The sequence below is a fragment of the Falco cherrug genome, chromosome 4 (assembly GCF_023634085.1).
Source record: "Falco cherrug isolate bFalChe1 chromosome 4, bFalChe1.pri, whole genome shotgun sequence".
NCBI lineage: Eukaryota > Metazoa > Chordata > Aves > Falconiformes > Falconidae > Falco > Falco cherrug.
In genome coordinates, this window is record NC_073700.1 from 48,360,498 (window position 1) to 48,374,125 (window position 13,628).

The 13,628-nt window shown below is 53.3% G+C and overlaps 1 protein-coding gene across 1 annotated transcript in view; it reads left to right on the forward strand.

Moving 5' to 3' along the window:
* The window catches only part of ADAMTS10 (ADAM metallopeptidase with thrombospondin type 1 motif 10), a 59,485-nt gene that overhangs the window by 28,797 nt on the left and 17,060 nt on the right, over positions 1-13,628 (forward strand). Inside the window, exons 8-14 of the mRNA XM_005434374.3 lie at positions 1,880-1,923; positions 3,145-3,250; positions 3,416-3,562; positions 5,330-5,471; positions 8,964-9,071; positions 12,238-12,383; positions 12,814-12,877. Of these exons, the coding sequence (XP_005434431.1) occupies positions 1,880-1,923; positions 3,145-3,250; positions 3,416-3,562; positions 5,330-5,471; positions 8,964-9,071; positions 12,238-12,383; positions 12,814-12,877 (757 nt within the window). The remainder of the gene's footprint in view (positions 1-1,879; positions 1,924-3,144; positions 3,251-3,415; positions 3,563-5,329; positions 5,472-8,963; positions 9,072-12,237; positions 12,384-12,813; positions 12,878-13,628) is intronic.

Consider the following 13,628-nt stretch of genomic DNA (forward strand, 5'->3'; position numbering starts at 1 on the left):
CCTGGGAGAGGAGAGCCTCCAAGCGGGAGCCGGTTTCGTTGGCACCATGTGCAGCTCTCCTGCTCTGATTCCTGATGGCAGTGGGAGCTGTGTGCAGCCTGGCACATCCCTCCCAGGGAGCTTGTGAGAGCTGCCTGATGCATCCCTCCTGGGGAGCTATGTGATGAGACCCCATGAGCACTGGGGGAGGAGTGAACGAAAAGCCCCTTGGCCCCAGCTTTTCACCCTCCCTGGGCTGTGGTGTCTGCTTTTCCTTCCCTCCCACCACACGTGTGGGATGCAAATGCCAGTTCCGAGTTCTTCGGTCTCCCACCAGATGTTTGAGCTATCCCGAAGCAACTTGCAGGGCGGCTGCGCCAGGCTTGGACAGCACCAGTGCATCCGGCCCTTCTCTAATAAATTCCCTGTCTCCTGATAACATCTTGCTGAGCTGCGGGCTTTTTTCTCTTGCAGGAACGTGTCAAACCAGAGCCTCCAAAGGCTTTAACGGTATTCACTCGAAACAAAGCAACAAATGTTTTTCACTCACTCGATTTCCTGCTGGGGGTGAGAGGTTTGGACACTTCCAGAGGGCACCAGGGGCCAAAGGGACAGGAGCCATCACCACGAACATGTTACGCTTAACCCATCGTGTTCTATCAGCTTGCTTTCTCCCCAGTCTTGTCCCCATGGGGCCACTGGGACGAGCAGTATCAGATGGACCTGCTCACTGTGCGGGTGTCCCCAAACCTGCACCACAGTCAGCATCCTTGGTGCTCCAAGCCCAGCTCACACCCAGGCTGAAATGCACCTTGGGGCTAAGGAGCAACACCACCTCGATCTGACTCTGGGGCATCCCAGCCCGGTTGCTGCTGGTCCCGCCACCTGCCCGCCCTCCACAGATTTCTGTGTTAGTCTTGCCCCTTTCAGCCCATGTTTTGCAAAGACCTATCCCCTGTGTGGGGAGTCTCGCCTTCTGGAGAAGGTATTTGAACAGAGGCAGGGAAGGCATGTGGTTCTTTGCAATTAAATGATAATATTTGGTCTCTAGACTAAGCTGGTCTCTTTTGGAGCTGCTGCCGTGTCCCATTGCAAGGGTGCTGCATTTCAGTTTGGAGGAGATTTTATTTTGCTATCCTTATTTAGCTTTTCCTTGTATGCAGCTAACGACAGGCAAACAGTCGACTCCTTGATGCAATGGCTGGAAGTTGAGGCCAGGAACAGAGGGAAGAGTCATCCTGAATCAACCCATATTGAATTTGTTTGGAAGTAAACTGAAAAAGAAATATAAAAAATCACTTTAGCATTTTAATGAAACCACAATGGGTTTTGAAATGGAATGTGTTTTCAAACTGAAATGTTTTCCTTATTTAAAAAAAAAAAAACTATTTCAGAATTACATATTTTGTTGATACAACTTGCTGCAAGGGACCTGAGTTTACAGACAAGAGGCTGGCCCTATCCCCTTCCACACTGTGCTGCTGGGGCAGATCCCTGACCCGGAGGGAAGTGGCCAACTCCCAGGAGTGCATTGGGTGCTAGTGAGCAGAGCTGGACACCCACCCAAATCCAGAGAGCTTTAAGGCTGGAATAGCATTGTCCCTTCTGATTTACCACATTTCATCAAACCCAAACCTCTGACCCCACTCAGCACTGCCCCGTAGCTCAGGGACAGGAGCTATTGTTTAAAATCCACAGTGAGCCTCAGCCTGGGGAAAGTGAGTGTTGTACAACATGGATCGGAGGTGTCTTACCTGTTACAGTTGGTACTTCCCATTCCAGAAGTGCTGCATGAGCCGTGAGCTGTTTGGGATGCGAACACATCAGTAAAATGGAGATACACGGTTTTGGAGCCAGGGAAATTGTAAGTGTTCTTAACACTGCCTTCTCTTCTTTGCAGATACGACATTTGCATCTACAAGAATAAACCGTGTGGCACCCTGGGTAGGTAGGATTTCGCTGCCCCTTCCGCAGCACTTCTCACCAGCACACGCGCCTTCGGGAGTGTGGCCAGGGTGGGCTCTGCCATCCCCTTTCCCTAGTGAGCGGGCTGAGGGGAAGTGTTTGCCCAATGCTACCACGAGCACTGGCAGTTGAGCCAGGAACAGCCCAGTAGTTTCCAGCCTGCTCAACTATGTAGCCTCCTTCTGTAAACACTAAAAGCAGCAACCCGGAGGACGGATGGGCTCTGGAACGCTTCTCCATTATATCCCTGGGTCAGGTCCAGCCTGATGATTAAGAACCACTCGCATCTAGGGCTGGTCCATAGCCTAGTGGAGTATTCCTGGCTTAACAGAGAGAAATAAGACTATTTTGTGATGACTATAAAGGGAGTTCTTTATTTAAACTGCTAGACGCAGACAGACCCTGCAGCTCTCTCTGGCTGTAGCTCCTAATTTGTCTTGCCCTGGTCTAGACTAAGCAGTCAGGGAGGGATTACTGCTCTGAATCACTGCAGTTAAAAAGGAAAAGTTGGTGGATGTCTGACCTGGCTGCAGATGAGGTGCCTGGGAGGGGAGTTGAGGCTGGAGGTGCCATGATGGCTTGGTTTGTTCCTTTCCTTCCCTGGCCTGGTGCAGTGGGCACAGCCTGCAGTGGTAGGGCAGGGTGTGGGCAGAGGGTTGGGGAATCTGTTGCCATGATCCAGAGGGAATTTCCACATGATCCAGCCCTGCAGATGGAGTCAGGCTGGATTCCTGATCATGGTGGTGTCAGCCATAGCCAAGCGTGGATGGCCAGGTTGGATCCTGGCATGCTCAGCTGTCCCAGCTGCCCTGTCCAAGCTCCGATGCCCCAAGTGCTGGTGCAGCTGATCTCAGGTTCCCCCCACCAGCAGTGCCAATGTTGTGACAAGGACTTCTCCCCCCTCTGCACACAGTCTGGGGTTTGGATATGAAATTCAGAGAAATCTGACCCATTCCTAGCATTTCTGAGCCTGTCGTTGTTAATATAGTTGACGGTGCTGAGTGACCATATGCCCACAGCCCATAAGAGCCATGGGTCCATCTCAAAACAACTGGTGGGAATGAACATACTGACAGCAGGCTATGCTCGGTGTTCGTGAGTGTGAAGCACATCAGATAGTCCTCAAATACCACCCGTATCCCCTACAGATGCTTTGTACTGACCCTGACCCTACGTGACAGCTCTATCTGGCTTCCCTAGGCCTGGCCCCCGTTGGCGGGATGTGCGAACGAGAACGAAGCTGCAGCATCAATGAGGACATTGGCTTGGCCACAGCCTTCACCATTGCCCACGAGATCGGCCACACGTGAGTACTGGGCTAGAAGAGTCCCTGGGATTGGCCGTCACAGGGAAGGGCCCCTGCTGGTTTGTTCCTGCCACCAGGAGCTGAAAAATCCTTCCTGCAGATGATCCAGATGTGTTGAAGCTGCAGCAGCTGATCATCTCTAATTGCCTTGGTGACGCTTTCTAGGTTTGGCATGAATCACGATGGGGTTGGCAACAGCTGCGGCTCCCGTGGACAAGAAACAGCCAAGCTCATGGCTGCTCACATCACCATGAAGACCAACCCATTTGTATGGTCTACGTGCAGCAGGGATTACATCACCAGTTTCCTGGAGTAAGAAATTCTTCTCACCTTGCCCTTCCTTCTACCTCACAACCAGTATACACATCCAGCCTCTCACAGTCACTTGTGAGGATTGGGTAAAGCCAAAGAAAAGCCCACAAAGCACACAGCCCATGCACTTTCTGTCTTCTCTCCCAGCACCTCATCCTATCCCAAGGGGCATGTGCTTCCCTTCCTTTTGACTTTTCCATGGTTTCCTTGCCTGCTGAAGATAATAACCCCATTTACCTTCCTGCGGTGAGACCTTTATTTAGGTTTTCCACTTCCAGAAACTTCACAAATAGATCAATAGCTTCTGGAGGCATTTGAATGTTTCTGAGGTTCAGTCTGGTATTGCCGAGAAGGGTTGATGTGGTGGGGAAGGAGGATCTGGAGACAGGACTGGGTCTGCATGGTGTAGGCAGCTTCTCCAGACACAGGAGGAGAGTTTTCAGGTGTGAATAAGCAATGTAGGAGAAAGGTTTTTCACGATTTTTTTCTGAAGCACGTTTAGGATTCAGGAGAAGGGATTTAGGCTCATAAGTCCAGAGTTTTGATATTGTCACCTTGCCCGAGTCATGCCTCTGCAGCCTGAAAGCTTCTCAGCCAGGGTTCAGGCAATCCCTAGAGTTCTATCTAAAATGAGCAGGCAGGATCAATTTTGGTGAGGATTTTAGTAGGATACGGGCACTACCTAATAGAAGGAGTGGGTAGGACTTGAGACATGATTGGAAGAAGCAGATATGTGGGGTCACTGTGGAGAGAAGTCCCCAGGGAGTCTGAATACCAGACCTCTACTGGTGATGGTGCTGTTGTAGTGCTGCGAGAGGAGCAGCGAAGGTAAGCCTCCCCGAGAGGCTGCTGCCTGCCCCCGTGTCCCGCAAAGCGTGGCCAAAACCACATGGCTCATCACCAAATCCCACATCTGGCAGCTCACGTTTGGCCACGGCAAAACCTGTCCCCCTCGCTCTTGACCCCTGGACGCGCACCACAGCAAGGCATGTTGCATGGACAGCGCCGGGAAAGCGCTGCGGCGGAGGCTGCCTTGTCCTCAGGTAACCCCGAGGTCTCGCCGGGGCTGGCAGAGGACGGTGAGTTCATGTGGGCCCTCTCGGCGGGTCGTGCTGACCACCCCGTCCTCAGCACAGCCCCAGCAGCCTCTGCCAGGTCAAGGCTGTGGTGCACGCAAGACCCCAGGATTTGGGGCTGGGGGAGTGGTGACAGGGGCCTTGATTTAGGGAGAGCTCGGAGAGCAGCAAGGAAGGGGGAGGGAAAGGCGTGTTTCTTGCGAAATTTGGACGCTCCTACAAAGCTCTGGCATGCAGAAGGACGGGCTTGGAGAGAGAAGCTCTCTGCACTCAGCATCTCCGGTTGCTTTCAGCTGGGGTTCTGCAGCTGGGGGGGAGGGGGGGGCAGCCCCACCGCCCACCCGCCCCCCACGCGAGGGTCCTGGGCACATGCCGCCACGCGCGCTCTGCTGGCCCCAGACCCTGCGGGGACAGCCAGGGGCTGGCCATAGCCTGCAAAACCCTCAGATTAAAACTTCTAGTGAACCAGTGTGTGCTTCCGAGCCCTGAGGGCAGGACGGGAAGACTTCAGAGCACTTTTTCAGCAGTGGTTTTGCCTGGGGAGGCCAGTAGAGTTATCCCCCCAGCCCCAAGCAGCCAAGCGTGTGAGAGCTCAGCCCCATGCGGAGCTGGGGGTGCCTGCTGCCAGTCCCCCACCACCATGCTCTCCTGCAAACCTTTCTGAGCTCTGATCCTCTTCTCTTGTTTCCAGCTCCGGGATGGGATTATGCCTGAACAACGCTCCTCCCAAGCAAGACTTTATCTACCCAACGGTGGCTCCAGGACAGGCCTATGATGCAGATGAGCAGTGCCGTTTCCAGTACGGAGTTAAATCTCGCCAGTGTAAATACGGGGTAGAGAGCCTTCCTGCTTTACTATTTGGTTCCCAGGGGGTGGAGGATGGGACCTACAAGGGCAAAGGGCCGTGGGGCTGTTCCTCTGCTGCCCACATCGCTTTGCTGTTCTGCTTCAAATGAAGGGCATTGGCATGTTCCCTGTGAGCTTTTTGCCTTGCTTCCCTGTGAGAGGACAGAGGAGGCTGTTACCTATCCACAAAGGTTGACCCCAGCTCAGTTTCTGTCCGGTTAGTCGCATGGGAAGAGATCTCTTGCCTCTGCCTGATACCTTGGCTGCTGCGGGTCCCCAAGGGTTGCAGCTAAAAGTGAAGCCGCAGTCCCCTCATCCAAACGCCCCTCGCATCGGGGCTTTGTACGCAGACATATTTTTCATAAACCTTACTAGAAATCATTATGCTGCTCGCACAAACCTAGGAGGAGAAACAGCTTTCTTCCAGGTTGAGGTGGGGACGATGTGCCGTAGGTACGTCTGAGGGACAGCTGCCCACCCAAGCCACCCCTGCCATCACACTGCCATCCTCTGACCTCTGAATCCAGGAAACCACTGAAAGGAGAGGTTGTTTCAGGGGGAAAGAGTATTCCTGGATCTCAGCCTGACATTTTGCTGTTCTTAAGGTGCTGGACATCGCCAACTATCTGAGCACAGTGGTGAGGAGGAAGTGTCTGCACTGAAGGGCTAATTAAACTCCTTAATGCATCCATTTTGCCACTGATAAAACAGAGGAGCCAGCACTGAGATACACAGACAGTTGTGTTGTCTGACGGACACACATGTACATGTACTCACCCCAGTCCAAGCCCTGGAAAGGTTTCACATATTTACACGGCTTTCTGTGATCTGATATCAGGTCAGGGTTTATCTGATATCAGGTCAGGGTTTAGTTTCTCTTGCAAGCGTGTAAATACAAGCACAATGCTGCCATTGAAGTGACCCAATGTAAACCAGCCTGTCACGCTGAGTGTTCATCTATTTGGTATGGTTAAACACTAAACCACCTCCTGGTGATCTCACCAGCTCATCTTGGTGAACAAAGGGCAAAGTTTGTCTCTCCCTGATCCAGTGCTGTCTTTTGACATGGCCCAGGGGCCCAGAGCCCGCTGGACATGGGGCAGATGCAGTCTTATGAGGTGCCCAGGGCAGCAGCAGGAGAAGTCTGGATCCAGATAACCTGGTTGTGGTATCTGTTGTCAGGTGGTGCTGAGTGCACTCTGCACCCCTACTCAGCGGAGCCAGAGGCGGTGGAATGGAAACTTTCCACGTTTACATGCCTGTTTCCCAGCTAATTTTTAACTTAGGCAGACACTTCCTGTATATATACAAGGATGACAAAAGCACAAGATGTCCTTGTGATGACCTTCTAGCCCAGCCTGTCTTGCCTGCGGTTTGGGAGAGATACCCAAAGGGTGTAAGGGCTCCAGTGCATGCAGATAAATCTGGGTAAATGTGGAAGCCCACCCATCCTGTGCCCCATGTAAACAAACTGCAGGGTGACAGCGCCAGCGCAGCAGCATCCCTTCCTCCATGCCGGCACAGCGGGTGATGAGTAGGTATCACAAGGACAGAGCAAACACACCTCAGTGGTTGAAGCTGGAAAGTCCTCTCCCTTGGTAACACAGAGAGGAGACTGTACAGGAGCTCCTACTTCTGCAAGAGCAGTATGGAGGTGTAGACGCCTTCTGAAGATGGGAGAGACTTTCTTCTTTCACTGCTTAAAGCCAGCTGTAGGTGGGCTTTGGCAAAGGAGTTGGGAACCAAAATCCCTTTGTCTTGGAGCTGCAGTCCTCGGCACAGACTCTGCAGTATTTTCCTTTGCCAGCTTGCCCTGTGACACTCTGCTGTCACAACTCCATGAACAGGAGGGAAGCAGAGAAATCCCAGGCTCATCTTTTCACCCCTTTTGGTACCAGCACAGAGGATTCCCAGTCGTTGAGTCAGTTTGTCCTGCGGGGGTATCGGTTACTGTTCAGAGCACAGCCCTTGGCGGGGTGGAGGAATGCCTTGCTGGAAGGCTGAACCAAGCCCAGAGACAATGAACAGGCTGATACTTGACTGCAGGCAGGCAGCCCACCGGAGCTCTCATGCAGGTCATGCTGCCTTAGGGGCAGGCATGAGGCCAAGCAGTCACTGTTCCACACCGGAGCATGCAGCACGGAGCACGGCAGGTCCTTCAGCCCGTGCTGTGGCATTGGTGTGCGCTGACAGTGGTGCTGGCATGTGCTTGAAGCGCAGCAGCAGCAGCCGTGGCTGTTGGGGTTCTGCTGTCACATCTCGAGACAGTTTCTGTTGCTGACAGTGTGAACCTGTGCAATGCTTTCAGGTATAACCTAAGTCGGGGCAGGCTGGTCTCTGAAACAGCAGCGTTTTCCGTAGGCTTTTCAGTAGCAATAGGAGCAGGATGGTGACCTGGCAGGAAACTGGCTCTGGATTTTAGGTGCTGCTTTGCAGTTTGCAAGTCCAGCCTGGTTGATTTAGTGGCAAAGCAGGTTCAAAGGGCCTGGACTGCCAGATTTAGCAGCGGTGACAACTTTGCCGAGTCTCTGTCATGGATCTAACTTTTGGGTGGGTTCTGGAACAGCCAAGGGAAGCTTTTTGTTTACTGGCACTCGTGAGAGGTCAGGATGGGCTGAAGCTCAGGATCTGCATCTCAGGAAACCTCCTGGAAAGAGGTCTGAAGTCCTCAACCTAGTATCACTCAATGGACCCAACTGCACCTAGCAGAGACTTCTGAAGCTGCTCAAGGGCTAGTTTGCTGTCTGGCATTATTTTGATTGTTCTGACAATGGCTCTAAAATCTTCCAGAGGAGTCTTCCCTTTAGGACTGTTAGGCTGGTTGGACATTGCCAGTACACGAGGTAGTCTCGCTGTGACCTGCAGTGCATTCCTGTAGCAGGAGATGACAGGTGTGCTGTGCTGATGCTCCTGGGGAGTCCCAACTTCCCACAGAGGCAGATCTGGATCCGTGTGGCAGGTCTGGACCCACATGGCATAGGGAGGTTCATGGCAGGTGCTAGGAGTGGGCCCTTGTGCTCAGCCTCCACTGCACAGACCCAAAAAAGAGACCAACCCTCAGCCCTGGGATGAGGGGAAAGGTGGAGCACAGTGGGATTAGCTCGGGCCTCACACTGGGATGTCCAAGCAGATGTGTCCTCTGTGGCACAAAGACCAGGCTGGGCTGTGTGGGCTGGCGGGGGAGCTCCAGAGATCCCCAGCCTCAGAAGTGCTTAAGCCTAGTCCAGAGAAGGGGGTGAGCTGGCCTTAGGGTGACTGCAGCTAGCAACACCTTGCAAGATGTGATCTCATTTTCCCCCACCGTGCTGAAAATACTCCTGTCCCTGTGTCCCAGCTCAGCTGGTGCTTCTTAAGTGCACTGGTGTGCTGCTGCCCCAGCCTCGCAGCCCCAAGCACAAGCAAATCCTAATCTCAGCTTTGTTTCTTTGTCTCTTTCTTCCTCCCTCCCCCTCTCTCCCCCAAAATCTCTCTCTTTCCAGGAAGTCTGCAGTGAGTTATGGTGTCTGAGTAAAAGCAACCGCTGCATAACCAACAGCATCCCTGCTGCTGAAGGGACCATATGCCAGACCAACACCATTGAAAAGGGGGTAAGGAAGCCCAGGGCACCACAGCAAGTTGACAGTGACTGAATCCCTCTTCCAGTGATAACCAGGATTTATTGTTTGCATTGGTGAGCGTGGAGTTGATTTAAAAGCACCCACCAGGCTGGCCTCCCCTGCCGCCCAGAGCCTGGAGCCACCCCCACCCTCCCCATGGGCATGGAGGGAGGCTGGGATGTGCCAAGGAGCCCAGGGGCCCATGATCACCCCGAAGTACAGATAATCTTGCATATTGCTGGAAATGCAGAATATGAAGTCCCTGCTCCAGCGAGCTTCACGGTCTCACCTAGGAGGCAGAGTAAGGTGACCTCAAGCAATGTGATGTGCTTTAGATAAACGTCTTGTTCCCAGGTCTGCTGCAGTCTCCTGGCTCTCCTGAGAAAAGTGATTTTTGCCCCAGTTTCCCCAAGAGGGACAACGGATTTATAACATGCGTTCAGAGGAACTTGTGAAAAACTGCCTTGCAAGGCTAGATATGATGAAACTATTTTTCAGGCTCAGCTGAGGGAGGATTTTTCATGTTTTGAAAGTGAATTTTGACCTGACGGTTTCGCTTCATTCCCTGCACCTCCTACACCCATTTATGCCAATATAAAGCGAGTGTGTAGCACTGTTAAAACAAAGCACTTTTGCAAACAATAATAATTGGGACAATGGAGAATCAGGGCTGGGACATTCTCCATTAAATGGGTATGCGTTTTTCCACTGGAGGAAAAATAATTCCCAAGAAATTCAAGAGTAATTTCAAGTCTTTAAAAAGCTAGAGAAGCTGATGTGCAGGAAAGAGGATGGCTTTGACAAATGCATTATTCTTTGCAAACAGTCATCTTAGTTCTGCTGGAAATTAGAGCAAAAAGGAGTAGACAGCTCCTGGGGCTAAACATCCCTGCTGCTGGAGATTCACCATATACAATGGCAGGTTTTTTCTACTAGTCAGCATTTTTTTAGCAGCTTTTCCAACTTTTAAATATCTCTTCTTCTTCCACTTAGTTGTTTTTAACAGGGGCTCTTCAAAAGTCCTAAGAGAAGTGAAGTGACAAGCAGTCACAGCCCACAGGACTCACGTCAGCTATTCCCAGTGAAGATGTTCAGTCTGAACGCCCAGTTGCCTTCCTGTGCCTCTGTTTATCCTTTTATATTAATTTATGCTTCAGAAGTGTATTAAGTTTCTGCACCTTTACCAGCTGGAGCTCCTGGCTGGTAGCCCCTGCATTCGCCAGCCAGCTGAGCCCTCAGACCTCAACCCCTGGTGGGAGCAGCTCTTGGAGGTCTGCCCTGGCTTCTCCCTTTCCAGCTGGGGAGAGCAGAGGGGAGGGATCAGGGCATAGAAGCTATTTCAGGTATGCAAGATTAAGGGAGAGATAGGGTGAGTTTCTGTGCTCTGCCACCCAGCTAGGGAAGCAGTGGGAGGGGAAGACTGAGCCAAACTTTGTTGGATGGGGGCTGTGTTCACATCCCAGATCTCAAGTTGTTTCCTTCTCCCAAATTCTCCCTTTTTGTTTTTTGTTTTTGGGGTTTTTTTATAACTGATCCCCTGTGGTTGTTACAGCTTCACCTGTCTTACCCCAAGAACCCACAGTGGGTGACTTCAGGCCTGGATCTGGTGGTAGTTCCTGCTGCCTTAGGGGTGCTCCCAGCAGCCTGGCTGCTCAGACAGCAGGTCCACTGTCTTGCTGGCTCCTTCCCTGACTGTTTTGGGTTTGGTTTTATCTTTTATTTAATTATTATTTCCATTAATCAAGTACTCGTTACACAGGTTACGGTCACTGCATCCTGTGAGGATGTCTTCTGTTATGCATCCTCCTTCCCCACATGCCCCCAGCGCGTATCTGTCTCACAGGCAGCACGTGTCCATTCTTGCCGCAGGAGAGCAAGCCAGGTTCTGCCCCCGGCAGCCAGGGTGCAAGGGCAGAGCCCATCGCTGGTGCTCTCAAGAGCCCTGAGTGCATGGAGGGGTTTGCAGGGGCTGGCCAGGCTCCTGGGCAGAAGCAGCAGCACCAGCACCTCCAGGTCTGGAGCAACAGCAAGGACACCAGAAAGGCTGTGCCTGCAGAGCATCTCCTCTGCACAGGATTGCACCTCTGGAAGGGCACTGGCGCACAAGGAGGTCGCTGGCTGAGTGGCCTGGGAGGCCATGGTTCATTTTTCCCTGCCGGCTGTGCTGCCCGTGGAGAACCTGGCTCAGAAGGAGCCAGGAGAGGCCATGCCAACAGCTCCAGGGTGGGTTATCAGCCCCTGGAAGGAGCACACAGCAGTTTCTTCCTTCCTGGGATTATCTCAGCCCCTGAGGCATGGTGTCCGGCACTGTGCCCAGAGAACAGCAATGGGCAGTGGCTCTGGCAGTGGCCCACTCCTTGCATCACTGTTGACTCCAGGGGGTGCAGGACACTTTCCAGGTCCAAGGGAAATATTTCATAGGCAAGTTTCTGTGAGCATCTGTCACCCAGTAGGATGGGGACAGACGGACTCTTTAAGAATCCTCAGCAGAACAATGACATAACGTCATTACTACAATCGAACCTTTATTTTAACCTGGACCCTTTGTACATTTCGTCATTTTAACACATTAACCATAACTTGAGCTCCAAGTACACGTACAAAACTCGCTTCTTCCTGGGAGGGAGTAGCTGGCAGTGAGGGTGTCTGTGTCCCACAGGAATCCTGGCCCTGCAGCCCAGCAGCAGCAGCTTTGGTCCCAGTCCCACCTGGGACTTGTTGCAATGTGCTTTTACAGGCAGTGAGGTGTGTGCTCTTCCATATCCCTGTTCGCAACGTGTGCCACCCTGATTGACTCACGTGCCCAGGACCCCTTTAGAGGAGAGGTGGGGATGTGACCCACTTGCCCGTGGCCGCCTGCTCCACAGGGTGGTGCACAGGGGGCTGGGAGTGGGGGCACTGGTCCCAGCATCCCTGCGAACCCTGAGTATGCAGCACGTGCAAATAGCAACGGTGTGACTTGGAGGAGGGGGCGCCCAGGGAGAAACAAATGCCCTCTGCAATGGAGACATTGGCTCCATGGCCAGTGAGTTCACATTTCACAGGATTAAAACAGATCCTAGCCCTGAACTGGCTGCCGTGTCTGATGGAGGCTGGGGAGCGCTCTGGGAGAAGGAGACCGTGTGCCGAGGGTGTTTAAAGCTCTGTCTTTCTGCAGTGGTGCTACAAGAGGGAGTGTGTGCCCTTCGGCACCCGTCCGGAGGGTGTGGATGGTGCCTGGGGAGCCTGGTCGTCCTGGGGAGAGTGCAGCAGGACATGCGGCGGAGGTGTATCGTCATCCATTCGCCACTGCGACAGCCCGCGGTAGGTGTACACATGCGTGGCCATGTTGGGTGGCCCTGCCTTGTCCTGGCTGTGCGGCATTGCTGTTCGGTCAGCAGGAAAGGCAGCAGCCGAATGCCTGCACAGCTCAGTTCCCACAAGGGTCTTGGCCCCTGCACGCAGATCCCATGTCCTGCTTTCACAGCAGCTCAGTGCTCGTGCTTTGGTGCTGGGTCTGCAGCCACAGACCCAAATCACTCGCACGACTGCCCAGTACCCTTGCAGCTGAGTACGGGAGGTTTGCTGGCAGCTGCGCTTCTGCAGTAGCCCCTCCAGGCAACATCCATCCTTGCAGCAGAGCAGGTCTGGGAAAAGCCATGGTGCTCCTTCAAACTTGGGGCAGCTGCCTGCCACAAAGATGGCTTAGTGCCCTAAGCTGGTTCTCCCATCTCATTCCTGGTTTGTTTGGCAGGCCCACAATCGGAGGGAAGTACTGCCTGGGAGAGAGGAAGCGGTACCGGTCCTGCAACACTGATGTGAGTACTGCTGGGCACGGGGAGAGGAGCAGCGGTGGGCTGGCAGGGCTTTGCCAGTGGGGCAGGCAGCGCTGTGTCGCAGCAAGGAGACAGGGATGAGCCCTCTCCACACAGATGCGGGGTGTTTGTGCAGCCGTTGCACCTCACAGGAGGAGGTGGCTGGGTGGGGGCGAGACACGCTGTGCCAGCAGCAATCCCACAGTGGGGAAAGCCGAGCAGGACGATGCACGCCTGCACCGGCTGTGAGCTGGCACAGGAGGTGGGTGGGCGACACGTACCTGTGGGGCTTCGGCATCAAGAAGGGGCCCAAAAAGGTAGTGAGGCAAAGGAGGAGAGATCAGAGGCTTCCAGCACTAACATGACAGCAACTGCCTCTTGCACGCTGTGAGTCCAGGCCTGGTCAGGTGGAAGCAGCTCACGAAATGCAGTGTAGCACCCTGTTTCCCAGGGCTGAGGGGTAAATCTCAAGGGGAGCAGAGGAATAACTGCGCTGCAGGGAAGCTCAGTGAAGCTTTGGACCTGGGAAATGGTAGCTTTTAATGTTCACAGGCTGGAAGTGAGGAAAGTAGATGGCTCCCCGTCGCTTCCCCTGGGCTTGACACCTAGCTTTAAAGGGTTGCTCACAGGAGCAAGTGTTGATCTGCAGGCAGACCCGCTGGGGCCAAGGGCTCATGCCGTTAGTCTGCAAATAGTGCCTGGCTTTGCAGGAAGGATGCTTCTGCCGTACTGTAGCAGTGTCCGGTTGTCAGGG